We start from the raw sequence: 13,850 nt of genomic DNA, 5'->3' as shown, positions 1-13,850 counted from the left end.
ATCGCGCTTGGCGTAAGAGTCAACACCCCGCCTCTGGCCCGGGGGTGTGCAAGGGAGGACAACACGAGGCCGGCCATGTTTACTAAGGGCGGAAATGACGTCACTTCCTGTCGCTGCCCGCCAGTGGATAGGAACTAAAGTAACGTTGTCGGATTACCGGACTATTGACTGGGGCGCGCGGTGGCACGTTCGTTTTCTGCGTCCGTGTTTCTCACTTCCGCTTGTGAGGATCTTTCTGGTCGGAGGAAGCGTTTCTAAGGATATTGCCCAGGTTAGTTGGGGTCCTTTCCCAGGATGGCAGTGAGGAAGGAGGCAGTTGTATCCTAGCTAACCGGTGGAGGAGCCTGGGTTGCTGACATGTAGACCGAAGTGTCCTCCTTGGCACCTGTGAACCAGGGGGAACCCAACCACCAGGTTCTTGTCAAAAACGTGCGTTGGGTGTTTTGTAGACGTCAGCCCTGACGTAGATTAAAGTGACATACCCCTGTAATCCCAGCAGTTGTGAGGTTTAGGCATAAAGATTGCCACAAGTTTGAGGCCACGCTGGGGTACTAAGCGAGACCCTTGGAAAATAAATTCATGTTCAGATATGTCCTTTGGCGATTTCTTGGGGTGCTTATTTCCATTATCCTATGAAAGCATTACACGTTAAATTTCTACAAAAAAAGAAGAATCAGACTTTACATACCGCTGCCGAACCTTTTCTCAGTGGCTGTATAAGATAGTTCGCAAGACTACTACTATCAGTGCCCTGTTGACAGACATGAACATTGGTCTTTGTATCTATGTTCATAGTCTCAAAAGTAGAGCTGTTGTGTAAAGAGGAGGCCAGTTTTCTTTCCAAAGAGCTTTTGCATCCAAATTCCAATGAAGTAGGCATGCCTCCACTCTCTCTCCATTCTGAGTGTTACCGTCTCACTTGGTGTTTGTAGACTCAATGCATTTCTTAAATCTGCCTTTTAACTTGCTATCCTTTGTCTACGTGCAAAACTTGGCTTTCCAAATGTATTTAGTGTTCATAATTTTTATGATTCTCCATTTGCATCCCTCATGCGAACACTGTCTTGGATGTGGTCTCGCTTTCCCACTCCTTCCAACATCTGTCCTGTAGCACACGGACCCTCTCTGGTGACACGCCACACTCCCCCTTCCTCTTTTTATTACTAGCACGGGATTTGCTTACGTGAATTCTAACAGCGAGACGGGTCCAAATTCTCTTTGTGTTTCTCTTTCATCAGTAATTTGTTCTACACTCACAGTTGATGAAACCCCCTCCTGGAAGTCAGCTTCCCTATTTAAAGGGTGACCTATGGGCTGGAGAGATGGCTCAGAGGTTTGAGACCACTGACTGCTCTTCCACATGACCAGGGATTCAGTTCCCAGCACCCCCGTGGCACCTCACATCTATCTTTAACTCCAATCCCAGGGAATTTGACATATAGGCAGGAAGACATGCACATAAAACTATTAAAATAAACTGTGGCTTATAGGTGGAACAATTTCGTTTCTTGCATAAATTTTACTCATATCTTGTGTGTGCATTGTTGTGTATGTACATGTGTATATACTCATATGTATATACACCTGTCAGTGCACGTTTGTACACCAAAGGCAACCTTAGGTGTTACGCCTTGGGTGCTGTCCACTTTGGGTTGGGGTTTGTTTTGTTTTGTATTGTTGACAACAAGGTCTCAGGTTGCCCTGCAACTTGGTGAATAGGCTAGGCTGACTGGCCATCAAATCCCAAGGATCTGCCTGAGTGCACTGAGTTTGTAAGATAGTCTCGCAGGCCAGCTTCTATTTAGATGGCTTCCGGGGATCGAACTGGGTCCTCACCCTTCCCAGGCAAGCACTTTACTAACTGAGCTATCCTCCCAGCCCTAATCCAGACCATGAAATATAATTTTTGATGAAAGGGAGAAAAGAGCCGGGCGTGGTGGCGCACACCTTTAATCCCAGCACTCGGGAGGCAGAGGCAGGCGGATTTCTGAGTTCGAGGCCAGCCTGGTCTACAAAGTGAGCTCCAGGACAGCCAGAGCTATAAAGAGAAACCCTGTCTTGAAAAGCCAAAAAAAAAAAAAAAAAAAAAAAAAAGAAAGAAAGGGAGAAAAGAAAATCACATTTCATAGCATTAACAAGCCTTGAAACTAAATGCAGACTAACTAATATCCCAGTTGCGTCTTCTGTGGACACTGTCAATAGTGAATCATCGGTCATGGGATTTTTCAATTAGGAAATGACTAGCCAAAAATTAGGAGCTAGACTAGCAGTTTTGTAGCATAAATTCTAGCCTTTCCTTTGTCTCACAGCTAGAAGAGTAACAGAACGAACTAGTCTATAGAGTGAGAAGCCCAGCACCAAAGGGAGACAGAGAGAAGGTCAGATGAGGCCCCTCTACCTCTGTCTCCTCTGAGTCATTTATTTAATTATGACTTTCACATACTCTTAATTGGTCTGTTTACCATGTGATTAAGTATATCTAGGAAGCCCCCTTAAGTCAGGACTCGAGAATATACAAACATTCGTCAATGAAGGACCGATGAAGTATGGTCCACAAATGGAGTAGTATGGAATCTCAAATTCTTTTGTGTAGGGATATGGGAAGCTCAGTAAATGTTATATTTAAAACAATACAAAGCGCAAAAAGGGTGATTCATGTCCCCACCTCTGCCACCCCACCTTCCAGCCACTCTGCCTCCTACTGCTGAGGTCAAGTTTGTTTGCTTCAGCACTTGCCATAAGCTGTGGTTCCTTCTGCAGTCTGGCAGTGCTCTGAGGCAGAGCTGCATCCTTCAACTGCAGGCAGCCTCCTCTGTGCAGATGCTTGCCTTCCTACTCAGCTACCCGTGACTCCCCCAGGAGGGAGGGAGCAGCGCTCTGAAGTTAAAGCTTTGCTGTGGCTTTTCTGTTGTGGCTTTTTAAAAGATTTATTTATTTTGTGTGTATGAGTACAGTGTAGCTGTCTTCAGACACACCAGAAGAGGGCATCAGATCTCATTACAGATGGTTGGGAGCCACCATGTGGTTGCTGAGAATTGAACTCAGGACCTCTGGAAAAGCAGCCAGTGCTCTCAACCGCTGAGCCATCTCTCCAGTCCTCCTACTCTGTTCTAATTCAAATCTTTAATTTCACTTAGAAATACATGAGAAATTATTGTGAGAAGTTACCTAGTGTGTCAGGATGGACCAAGAGGTGGCAAGCAAGGGGTGAGGTGTCTTCCCAAAATGGGTTTCCTGAAAAGTTTCTTTTTAAATCACCCCAGTGTCTAGTCACTAAATAATGTTGTCTTCTTCTTTCTGTTAGGACCCACGCACTTCATCTCAGCAGTCTCTAGACACTGCAGAATTGATAGTGCTGACTAGCATTGGGCTTTTTCAAGATGAGCTTCCTCTTGCCCAAACTGACAAGCAAGAAAGAAGTAGACCAGGCGATCAAAAGCACTGCGGAGAAGGTGTTGGTTCTCAGGTTTGGGAGGGATGAGGACCCCGTCTGTCTGCAGCTGGATGATATTGTGAGTTTTAAATAAGCAGCCTTAATTAAAAGTTCACCTGTTACCACACAGCATCCTGAAAAGGAACAGGATTGATGTAGATTGATGTAGATTGTCACACTTTGTCTAAGAGCTGTGCCTGTCCTGAGCTGAGGCCCAAACGGACTTCGACAACTGTCCTGACACCCTCCCCCACTAGCACCTGTCAAAGCTCACCTCACTGAGCAGGCATCGGGAGATCAGGAAATGCCAACACAGCAACAGTCGCATAGTGAAGTGCAGAAAGTTCTAGAGAGGACTGAGGGAAATGCCTCCAAGGTATACAGGTTGCAAAGTGGAGGTCTGAACTGTTTCCCTGGCTGCCAGTACTCTCTCGTGTGCTGCTCCTAGAATGTGCCTTGTGGAGAAATAGAGTCTCACAGCACGTCTTCACAGTCAGTAAAGAGGGAAACTGTGGAGAGTTAGTGTGTGTTTCTATTCACCATGGAGATTGAACTAAGGTCTTACATCTCTTCCCACCCATCTCCGCCGCTGCCATTATGAATAGTCGTTATGTACAATGGATGTGTGGAGCCAGTGAGGTGGCACAGCAGGGGAAGTGCTTCCTGCATGAGACTTCGAACCTCAGTCAGTCTCTGGAACCCAGAGTGGAGGAGGGAACCAACCCTAAGCGTTGTCCCCTGACCTCCATGCTCACCCATGCTCACACCAGTCAGTAAGTGGGAGTCATCAGAAACTCGTGCTTTTAGCTGTGGAAAAGAGTACTCGTTCTAGACTGGAAGGGTAGCTCCATGCTAGGACAGTTGTCTCTTAATGTATGAGGCCCTTGGAGCTCAGCACTCAAGGTCAACAAGAGAATTAGACTGATTGCTTCTGAAACCACACTTCCAAAGTTCAAATCCCAACCCTTAGGAGTTGTGTGTCCTGGAACAAGTAACTCCCTCCAGTGCCTTGGCTTTGTCATCTGTAAAATGGGGTTGCTGAGCGTCAATAAGTTAAGTGGTTATAGGTTATAGGATAAATGGTCTAACAGGTGTAACGCGTTGAAGACAGTGAGCAGTGGGAGGGGCACCAGGCTCTCCTGATTGTCATTTCTAGGAGGAAGGAGCCTGGGAATTGTCGGCACCCTAAGTTGTTACAGGTGGGTTATCAGGAGCTGTAGTTTTTGTTTTGAAGAAGTAAGCATTGAGACTAGAACTAATGCCCTACCGCTGAGCTGTGCTCACAGCAGCTCACTCCAAATGAAGAGAGATTTCTTTCTTCCTTCCTTTCTTTTTCTCAGAAATAATCAAGCACCAGCCCATGAGGTAGCTCAGCCAGTCAGGTCTCCTGCTGCTAAGGAGAGCCCTGACCTCAGCAAGTTGTCTCTGGCTCCTGCACATGCTCTGTGGCACACATACACCCATCCCCCTCCAACCCCTGTGCACTGCGTGTGCGCACGCGCGCACACACATACACATAAATAAATAAATAAAACTTTTAAAAAATAACAACTTAATTTCAAAAAGAAACAAACATCATCAAAAAAAGAACAGTCTTTTCCCTGACACGTCCTAGCTTTACATTTCCACTGCTGTGAAGAGACACCATAACCAAGGCAACCTACACAAGAACGGTTTATTTGGGGCTTACAGTTTCAGAGGGTTAGAACCCATGGCCATCATCACAGGGAGCGTGGCAGCCAGCAGGCCGACAGGCCTGGTGCTGGAGAAGTAGCTGAGAGCTCGCATCTTGACACAAACAACAGAGAGTGCTACCTGGGAATGGTAAGGACTTCTAAAACCTCAAAGCCTGCCCACAATGACACATCTCTTCCAACAGAGTCACTCCTCCTAACCCCTCTCAAACAGGTCCACCAGCTGGGGACCCAAGTAGTTAAATATGTGAGCCTATAGGTGCCAATCTCATTCAAACCACCAAGCAGTGCCTTCTCCTGACCCTGTCACCAATGATCCAGCCTCCGGACAGTAATACTGTGTCTGGGCTTAGTGTACACATGTGATCCTGCACTCGGGAGGCTGGGCTTAGTGTACACGTGTGAAGCCTGCACTCGGGAGGCTGGGCTTAGTGTACACATGTGATCCTGCACTCGGGAGGCTGGGCTTAGTGTACACGTGTGATCCTGCACTCGGGAGGCTGGGCATAGTGTACACATGTGATCCTGCACTCGGGAGGCTGGGCATAGTGTACACATGTGAAGCCTGCACTCGGGAGGCTGGGCTTAGTGTACACGTGTGAAGCCTGCACTCGGGAGGCTGGGCTTAGTGTACACATGTGATCCTGCACTCGGGAGGCTGGGCTTAGTGTACACATGTGATCCTGCACTCAGGAGGCTGGGCTTAGTGTACACATGTGATCCTGCACTCGGGAGGCTGGGCTTAGTGTACACATGTGATTCTGCACTCGGGAGGCTGGGCTTAGTGTACACGTGTGATCCCTGCATGTGGGAGGCTGGGCTTAGTGTACACGTGTGATCCCTGCACGTGGGAGGCAGTCAAGTGGACCTCGGTGAATTCAAGGCAGCCCAGTCTACATAGCAAGTTCCAGAATTGTGTCTTAAGAGGAATTCAAATGGGAAAATTTCTCCAAACAAAATTCTTCTCAAAAGACTATAGTAAGCCTCCGGTACAGTATCGCAGTGTGTTTCACAAAAGGATTGTGTAACTGCCGTAGTGTAGCGGAATCTCCATCCATCTTGTCGTTCACAGCTCTCAAAGACTTCAGGCGACCTGAGTAAAATGGCTGCTATTTACCTGGTGGACGTGGACCACACGCCGGTTTACACACAGTATTTTGACATCAGTTACATTCCCTCTACCGTATTTTTCTTCAATGGGCAGCACATGAAGGTGGATTATGGGTGAGTTAAGTTGGCCATACATTCTGCAAAGTCGGTTTTCTCAAGGCAGGTTTGTGACTGTTGTCTCCTCATTTGATGCTCTTTAGTGCAAAATGAGAGTGTTTTAAGTATGACTGAAAAATTTTTAATTTCCAGCTTAAATATGAAAAAAAGCATAGCTTTTGAAGGACTGACTACCCATCCTTAAGGACAGAAAATGTGGAGTACCTATATTAACTGAACATAAAATAAAAAACTTAAGCAAAAGTCAGTTGCAACAAAATACCTAGTATTTGGGACGGGTATTTGGCTTTTATGAAAGATATAATTCCTGCCAGGGAAACACATTTCTCTGTTGCCAAGTGTCCTCTGCCCCTCAGAGAATTCTCATGTCATTCTTCAGGCATGCCTGATAAAATAAGTCACATGATATCTTCTGTAGTGTCTGCCTCTCCATCCTGTTCTCACTGCAGTATGAGTACTGTTGGCGGCGTCCATGGTTGCGGTCCGGTCTTACCCTGGGGAGGTGTGTCCTGGAGAGCTTAATCCTGTTGGTTTGGAACTGCCACTTATCCTCCTAGGACTCGGTTAGTGTACGAGCTTACTACAGCCTACTGCATGGAGTTCAGGACGCAGTATCAAACACCTTTAAAGCTTAATCTTTTAACCCAGTAACTATGTTTCCAGGAGTTTAATAGTATGTTGAAGATGCACACTTTACAACTCTGAGGCAGATACTGTTTATTACTAAATAGTTTGTGATGTGATTCTTATTATCTTAAAGAAGCAGAACACTCCCCCCACCCCGCCCCCACACAGAACTAGAAGCGTATACATCAAAAGGTGACTCCTTGCCTCACAACTGATTTTGTTTCTCTTTTAAAACGTCTACAACCAATACACTTGATGTTTAAGATAACTCATAAGGTTGTTTATTAATACCCACAACTCAGAAGGTCGGTGATGAGAACTGGGGAGGCTGCGGTGAGCTAATGGACTTTTTTCAGAAACACTGAGCAAACTCTACCCACCTCAGTACTCAGGAACTCCACAGGATAGTGGTGTGGGAAGGGATGGGAAGGCAGCCTCTTTCCCACACCCAGATGTCAATGTGGGGGCTCAAAGCCCTGGTGGTAGCCCTGTGTCCTAGACCTGAGGAAAAGGCAGTGGTCAGGCCATGTGTAGAGAGACAAGAAGGAAGGAAGAGCCCACCTCTGCTGCTGACCCTGCAGGCTTCACACACTGGGAAGCTCTGACCACAGTTATTCCTCTCTGCTGCAGGTCTCCGGATCACACTAAATTCGTAGGAAGCTTCAAAACCAAACAAGACTTCATAGATTTGATTGAAGTCATCTACCGGGGAGCGATGAGGGGGAAACTTATTGTCCAGAGTCCTATTGATCCCAAGAACGTACCCAAATATGACCTCCTCTATCAAGACATTTAACACACTCACTGCTGTTGGAGCTAAGAAAAGCACAGGTTGAAACGGGGCCTGAACCCAGACGGCCTGTGGTCTGGAGTCCTTCAGAGACATGTTCACTGCCTGAGCAAAGAGGTTTGCGGTGTCTGTAATCAACGGCCCTTTTGCAGCAGCCCCAGTGCTCCAAGAGTCGGGATGCCTGAGCGTCCCTTCCCTGAGAGCCTCACAGCAGTGAGCTCAGCGTCCGAGTGGTGCCTGCCTGTGACTTCCATTTATCTTGACTTTGCTTTACCCCTCAAGGTCAAGCATCCTCCTAGACACTGTGAGAACAGCTTGCTTAGGCATGTTTGTGCACACGTTCTCCCCCATGCCTCCATCCTCTTGCCCCCTTCTGCTCCCTCCTACCCCAGCTTCTCTTGAACTAACTAGTAATTAGATGCAGGTGAGCTCATGATTTCCTCGAAGACTGAAAGCAGTACCCAGTCCACGTGTTTATAGCCATCCGGCCATCGATTGCCAGGAGAAAAGTGTGGCTCTTCACTATCCAGCACAGCTTGAGCTAAACAAGAAGTTTGGGAAGTAAGGGACAGAGCTCCCCAGAAAGCACTGCCACCACCCATTACCTCAAGAACTAAAGACCAAAAGGATGTCAGATTGTTAAGGGGAAATGCCTTGAGGAGTTTGCGATTCTGTCCAAGGGCTTTTGAAGAATGTGACCCAACCTCAGGAAACTTGTGTTTCTCCTAAGCCTTATGGGAGTGGTTGTCCCCATCACTCTGGAATGAGAGAGCAGGGATAGAGCTGGAGGGCCGTGGCCAGGCCGCTTGTGGCCTGCAGGGCAGCAAGGGACTTGTTGCCAGCAGAGGCCCAGGTGTGCAGGAGGTGGGGCCAACCCTGGCATCAGCTGCTTATTTCTAAGTTTGTCCTTTAGGGGAAAGTGAAACCACGACCTGATTCTGGCAGACGGGGCACAGAAAGAGGTGGTTTGGGTTTTCTGTGTCCTCTGCCCAAAGCTGAGAGATGCATCAGGGATGGGCAGAGAACCTTTTCCCACCACCTCCTTAGGATACACGGGGCTATGGCAGCCACCCTGGACACATGGATGAAAACTTCGAGATTCTAAGAGTCAGATCCCTAATGCTACTGAAGTCCTAGGTGAACGATAAATGTTCCTCCACATCCCTATGGTGGAATAAAGATCTTTGTCCACCTCACTATCAGCAGGGTCTTCTGTCCATCAATCCAGGCACTCGGGTGCAAGCAAGAGCTGAGAATTTGCACAGGGCAAATAGTATCAGCTTCCTTCCTGAGGGGAGGGGAGGGCGGCTGGGAGGGGCTCTGTGGTCTGGATCATGGTTTAGATCCAACCTTGGTTACTTGCCCTTCCACAGTCCTTATTAAGCATGTGTTGTATACCCTGTCCAGTGCTAGGAACCATGCAGCTATGACTCCTGGACAGAGAGAGGTCTCTGAGGGGAGGGGAGCAGAGTAATGGAGGGAGGGCCCGAAGGTCTCTGATGTTTCTATAGTAGTGGCCTGCCACCTGCTGTCAGGTGCTGCGAGTGTGTGATGGTGCTGTCTCACTTTCTGGCTGGTTTCTCTCTGGTTCTGGAATGTCGGTCCTTGTCTCCCTGGATCTCATAGCTCTACCCTGGGGAGATACACCAGTGACTCTGAAGATGTAGTTATCTTGGAGGTAGAAGGCATGTGGCTTGCCTAGAACCCCAGAGCAGGGTGAGATTCTCCACTGTTGAAGAAGAGACCCCCAACTCTGCCAAGTCCCCGAGCATTCCAGCCATGGGACTCTACAGACTCTAGTGTCATCCCTAATGGACAGGTAATGACCAGACAGCTTATGTCTCTGAGCAAGTCTGGGCTGAGCTGTTGGAAGGACCATTAAGCCCATAGCCTGCCTGCATGTGCCATTTGGGTTTCTGGCAGAGGGAAGCACAGACAGAAGAGCCTCTGTCACATCTCTTTCTGTCCCACTCTGAGCTCACTCCAGAGAAGTGACATCATGTAAGAAGAGCCAGAGTTTGCATTCAAACCGACCCAGGATCAAGGAAGGGGCACAGTGATCTCCCGGAGACCTGCCTCTTGCAAATGTGACTGCTGTAGGCAGTCTATAACACCCTAGGGAATTCCTGATTTGTCAGGATGCCTCCATTTTTCTAGCAGACCATACTTCTCGGCTGCCCAGTACTGTAAATGAGAATAACAGCCACAGATTTACAGAGAGCCCAGAGATGGGTCTGAAGCACATTTTTTATTGTTGACTGAGCAGTGCAGGGCCAGAACCCATCAGAGTATAGCCCAACCCTTCCACTTCCCCCTCTTCCATGGCGCCCAGCCTGCCCTGCCGTGTGCAGCCTTCTAATGAGCCCTGAACTAGTTCTTGGCCATGGTTTCCTGAACCCAGTCCTTCAGGTCGGTCGCCCTCACATACACACCGTACTCAGCGACAGCGCAGCTCTTGTCAAAGCTCAGGATCCCAGCTGCATACCAGGTGTCCTCCTCCATGTCATGAATGGCAAAGGCACTGCCGGCGTCACCGTAGCAGGTGTCTTCCTCGTACTTGGTAAGGCCAGCACAGAAGGTGTGCTCGTTCAAGATAGGCTGGACCCCAACGGGACTCGTGAAGTTTTTCTTCTCGGGCACCGTACTCTTTTCATAGTGCACCACACACTTGTCCTGGTCGGCCACAGGCAGCATGACGTACTTGAGACGATCGGTAAATCTAAAGTTGGCGTTCCGCCCCCAGCCAGACACGTAGCCCACTCGGCCTGGTGCTACGTAGTCTTTGGAAGGCAGACAGATAGGCATGACTCTCTCGGTTACAAGCACCCTCTGCTTGAGTTTGATTAGTCCGATATCCACCACGGAGTGGTTGGGGTGGAGAATGACCTTCTCAATCTCCACCAGCTGGTTTTTCCCCACGTAGAGCGTTAGGGTGGGGGCGATGTCCTTGCCTGACGCCGTCTCGCTGTGGTTCAGGAAGAGGTTTTTGGCCGTGGTCAGCAGCCACTGGTCACTGATCAACGTGGCCCCGGTGGTGAGTCCGTGGCGGGAGATCATCTTGGCCTGCCAAGGAAAGCTGCCTTTGGCATCCATAGAGCCACCGATGATGCGCTGCACCTGGTCCACAGGGTGCTTGGGCTTCCCACACACTGCGGAGGGAGGGGGGAGGGAGGGTATGAGCAGCAGTCCAGAGCAGGCCCCACCTGCAGAGCCCCTGGAAGCATCGGCCACTGCTGCTTTCACACCCAACAGTCTAGTCTATGAACACTCAGCCCTTACCACCTGCTCCTCACATTTCTGTTATTTACACAATAAGTGACTACACTTTTAAAACTACTGGCTGATAAGCTTATTTATATATATATATATATATATATATATACACACACACACACCCTGCAGCAGCACCGGCAGAAACACAGATTTTACAGATGTGAAAACAGATAACCCAAACTGATAGCTGAAGTTGGGCTGAAGAGAGGAGAGCTACAGAATGCAGGAGTCCCAGTTGTTCCCAGACCCTGCCTTAGCCCTTGTGGGTTCAGCTTCTGTTGTTTCCTCCCTGGCCTGGTCCTTCCTGGGGTGTGGTGCCCTCTTTCCCTTCGACCAAAGCTCTGTGAGCAGGTGTTCTGGATGGAGGGCATCTCCATGGGAAGCAGCTGACTCAGCCAACCCCCCTTAGCCTAAATGGGCATGGTACTGAGCTGTCCAGGAGGGATCCTGTCCCTCCTTCTTTGCCAGCTCTAGTTCTCTCTGATCCAGGCCACACAAGGGGAACACAGCCACATTTTAACCCCATGCTCTGAGAGCTCAACACCCACCTGCCTCACATTCGGGGAGTTTCTCTCCAGCGACTGTGTTCACCCATTGCTTCTCATCGTTTAAGGTGTACACCCCTGAGACAAAAGGAGATGAGATCAGAGAAAATGAATCTGGCCTAGGGATTAAAGAATTGGGCAGGAAGACATTAGAAACTGTCATGCGTGTAGGCTGCAGGACATCGTTGATAAAGACTACACTCCCAAGCAACAGGGGCCAGGGGATTGTAGCCCCTTAACAAGACAAAACAGGAAACTGAGACAAGTTAGTTTGGTGGAAAGACCACCACCAGAAGACAAGAACTTGATTCGAATCTTATTCCCCTGGTTGGAGGCAGTACTCGAGAAGTTTCTGGCCAGGTACCCCAGCCCCACCCATCAAACAGGGCCAGGGGTGTAGATGCAGGGGTGCTCATCCCGGCCTTACCATCTCCTTCGGCCCGTAGTCTGTAGAACTGTCGGCAGCGATAGCGAACCAAGTGCTCCACATAGCCGTTTGCAATCTCTGGGGGCTTTGGGCAGCTGTCATCTGCCGAGAAAAAGAAGCCAGAAAAAGGCTGTGGGTGTTCCAATGGCTCTCTGTGAAACGTCAGCAGACGGAGCTGCCCTGAGCACCAGACTCCCTTGCACCCGAGTGGAAGCTGAGGAAGGGAGGCCCCAAAGATCTAGGCGAGAAGAGGATCTGGGTCTTCCTTAATACAGTGTGGGACTGATGTGGCCAGACTGGGGCTTGGCTGAGCTGGGGTGCGCAGCTCCTGGGGAACCCCAGAGACTCACCTTCAAAGTCCATGGCATCATTGCCCAACTCCACAGCAAAAAGCTGACCCCAGAGCAGGAGAGTGACAACAGCTCCCAGGGCTCTGTAGAGAAATGGCAAGAGGGAGTGGGGTTGGTCTCCTTGTACATGTGATCTCCTTGCATACATGCATGCATGTACACAACACACACACACACACACACACACTTTCCATTAAGCAGATAGTAAAGGAAGAGAATGAGACGCTAAGACCAAAAAACTGCTTGCTACCCACCCCACCCATGCTTCATCAAACTCCAGATGCACAAGAAGGGAATTTTGTAGAAGCTTAGAAAGGGACCACTGTGACAGAGGAAGGAAAGCACCGCCAGTGTGGCAGCATATGTGCCATCCCAGCTCTCCACACTCTGGCACAGAGGCAGGAGGATCGGGGCTTTGACCACAGTCTGTGCTGTGCCTATCTCAAAAAAGCTGAGAAGTGGGAGGCGGGAAAAGAGTGGAGTGGAGAGGAGGCCCAGGGCAAAGTGGTGACCCCCCGAGGTCCTGCGAGGGGAAGCCTCTGCTCCCATCCATTAAGTACCGGACTATGAAGACATTGTTAGGACACTGTAGCTAACTTAAAGATGATGGCTATAGTTTATTTTGCTATTCTCACTTTTGGAAATTTCCCATAATAAAAAGGTGGTTTTGATGTTTAATTTGTCATAGTCGCTGTTGTTGTTCTTAAGTCACGGTCCCATTCTTTGCCCAGGCTTTTCACAAACTCCTGAACTCCCAGACTCACCCTGCCTCAGCTTCTAGAATCCCTGGGTGTGCACCATCATACATACATACATACATACATACATACATGCATACATACCGTATCATATGTGGTTGTTCCTATTACTTCATAGGTGTTTGCCTTTAAAGGATTGCATATCAAGCCCAAGAATGCCAGAAAACTGTCTTCCTAACCTATGACCGTGGCCATCATTGGTACACAGACCACACTTAAATGGCACCCAGTTGCCTGCTGATGCTGGCCAGTCAGGAAGTTCTTCTGAACACTGTGCTTCTCGTCTTTTCGCTACCTTCAAAGTCTTTCTATTTTGATTTAAAAAAAAAAAAAAAAAGTGGTCGCCTTGATGGCGTCACTAAAATTTTAGCATGACAAGATTCACACTCAAAGTGCATAGTCAAGTTACAAGACAAAAAAAAATATATCATAATGCTTTAGGTAAGCATACAGCAGTTCTGTGTTGCACTGCGTTCACAGTTGTCCTCAGCTGTGTGTGGCTTAACTCCCACAGAAGGTTAGCTCATCAGCCTGGTTCCTGCATCCCATCTTCTCACCTCTCCCCGTAGACTTATCCTCGGTGTGCTCAAAGTGGGAAGTGTGGGCTGTGGACTCACCTCATCGTGGACCTCTCTTGCCTCTCTCTGGAAGGGCTGGGCTGTGCTGACTCCAGCCGAGCCCTTTATGCCTCAGGGGTTTTATCCCACCACCACCACCACCACCACC

General features: G+C 48.8%; 2 protein-coding genes and 1 long non-coding RNA gene across 4 annotated transcripts; 1 reads left to right on the top strand and 2 right to left on the bottom strand.

Moving 5' to 3' along the window:
• Nucleotides 1-150: 150 nt before the first annotated feature.
• Txnl4b (thioredoxin like 4B) lies at nt 151-8,967 on the top strand. Of its 2 annotated transcripts, XM_021170900.2 has the most exons (4): nt 151-271; nt 3,305-3,512; nt 6,200-6,351; nt 7,612-8,967. In XM_021170900.2, the coding sequence occupies exons 2-4, from the start codon at nt 3,381-3,383 to the stop codon at nt 7,775-7,777; spliced, it is 450 nt and encodes a 149-aa protein (XP_021026559.1). In that variant the 5' UTR covers nt 151-271; nt 3,305-3,380; the 3' UTR covers nt 7,778-8,967. The 2 variants fall into 2 exon arrangements, with proteins under 2 accessions (XP_021026559.1, XP_021026561.1); XM_021170902.3 differs by lacking the exon at nt 3,305-3,512 and having other exon boundaries at nt 158-271.
• On the bottom strand, nt 5,095-7,623 carry LOC147002345 (uncharacterized). Its single transcript, XR_015048600.1, has 2 exons — nt 7,362-7,623; nt 5,095-6,431 (listed from the first exon to the last, which is right to left on the bottom strand). It is a non-coding gene; the product is annotated as an uncharacterized LOC147002345 (long non-coding RNA).
• Nucleotides 8,968-10,000: 1,033 nt separating the features above from the next.
• On the bottom strand, nt 10,001-13,850 carry LOC110300508 (haptoglobin). Its single transcript, XM_021170708.2, has 5 exons — nt 13,742-13,850; nt 12,367-12,449; nt 12,017-12,118; nt 11,593-11,667; nt 10,001-10,920 (listed from the first exon to the last, which is right to left on the bottom strand). Exons 1-5 carry the CDS (start codon nt 13,744-13,746, stop codon nt 10,142-10,144), a joined length of 1,044 nt encoding a protein of 347 aa, XP_021026367.1. The 5' UTR covers nt 13,747-13,850; the 3' UTR covers nt 10,001-10,141.

The sequence above is a fragment of the Mus caroli genome, unplaced genomic scaffold, assembly GCF_978045245.1.
Source record: "Mus caroli unplaced genomic scaffold, Mus_caroli_1 scaffold_10, whole genome shotgun sequence".
In the NCBI taxonomy this organism is placed as follows: domain Eukaryota; kingdom Metazoa; phylum Chordata; class Mammalia; order Rodentia; family Muridae; genus Mus; species Mus caroli.
This window is presented reverse-complemented; position numbering and strand designations above follow the sequence as displayed.

Excerpts from the sequence above, each read along its gene's own strand:
- LOC110300508 (XM_021170708.2), bottom strand. Across the intron at positions 12,119-12,366 it reads TGATGCCATGGACTTTGAAG|ATGACAGCTGCCCAAAGCCC; the intron begins GTGAGTCTCTGG and ends TTTTCTCGGCAG. Across the intron at positions 11,668-12,016 it reads ACTACGGGCCGAAGGAGATG|GGGTGTACACCTTAAACGAT; the intron begins GTAAGGCCGGGA and ends CTTTTGTCTCAG.
- Txnl4b (XM_021170900.2), top strand. The coding sequence starts at position 3,381 with ATGAGCTTCCTCTTGCCCAAACTGACAAGCAAGAAAGAAGTAGACCAG. Across the intron at positions 3,513-6,199 it reads GTCTGCAGCTGGATGATATT|CTCTCAAAGACTTCAGGCGA; the intron begins GTGAGTTTTAAA and ends TGTCGTTCACAG. Across the intron at positions 6,352-7,611 it reads CACATGAAGGTGGATTATGG|GTCTCCGGATCACACTAAAT; the intron begins GTGAGTTAAGTT and ends TCTCTGCTGCAG.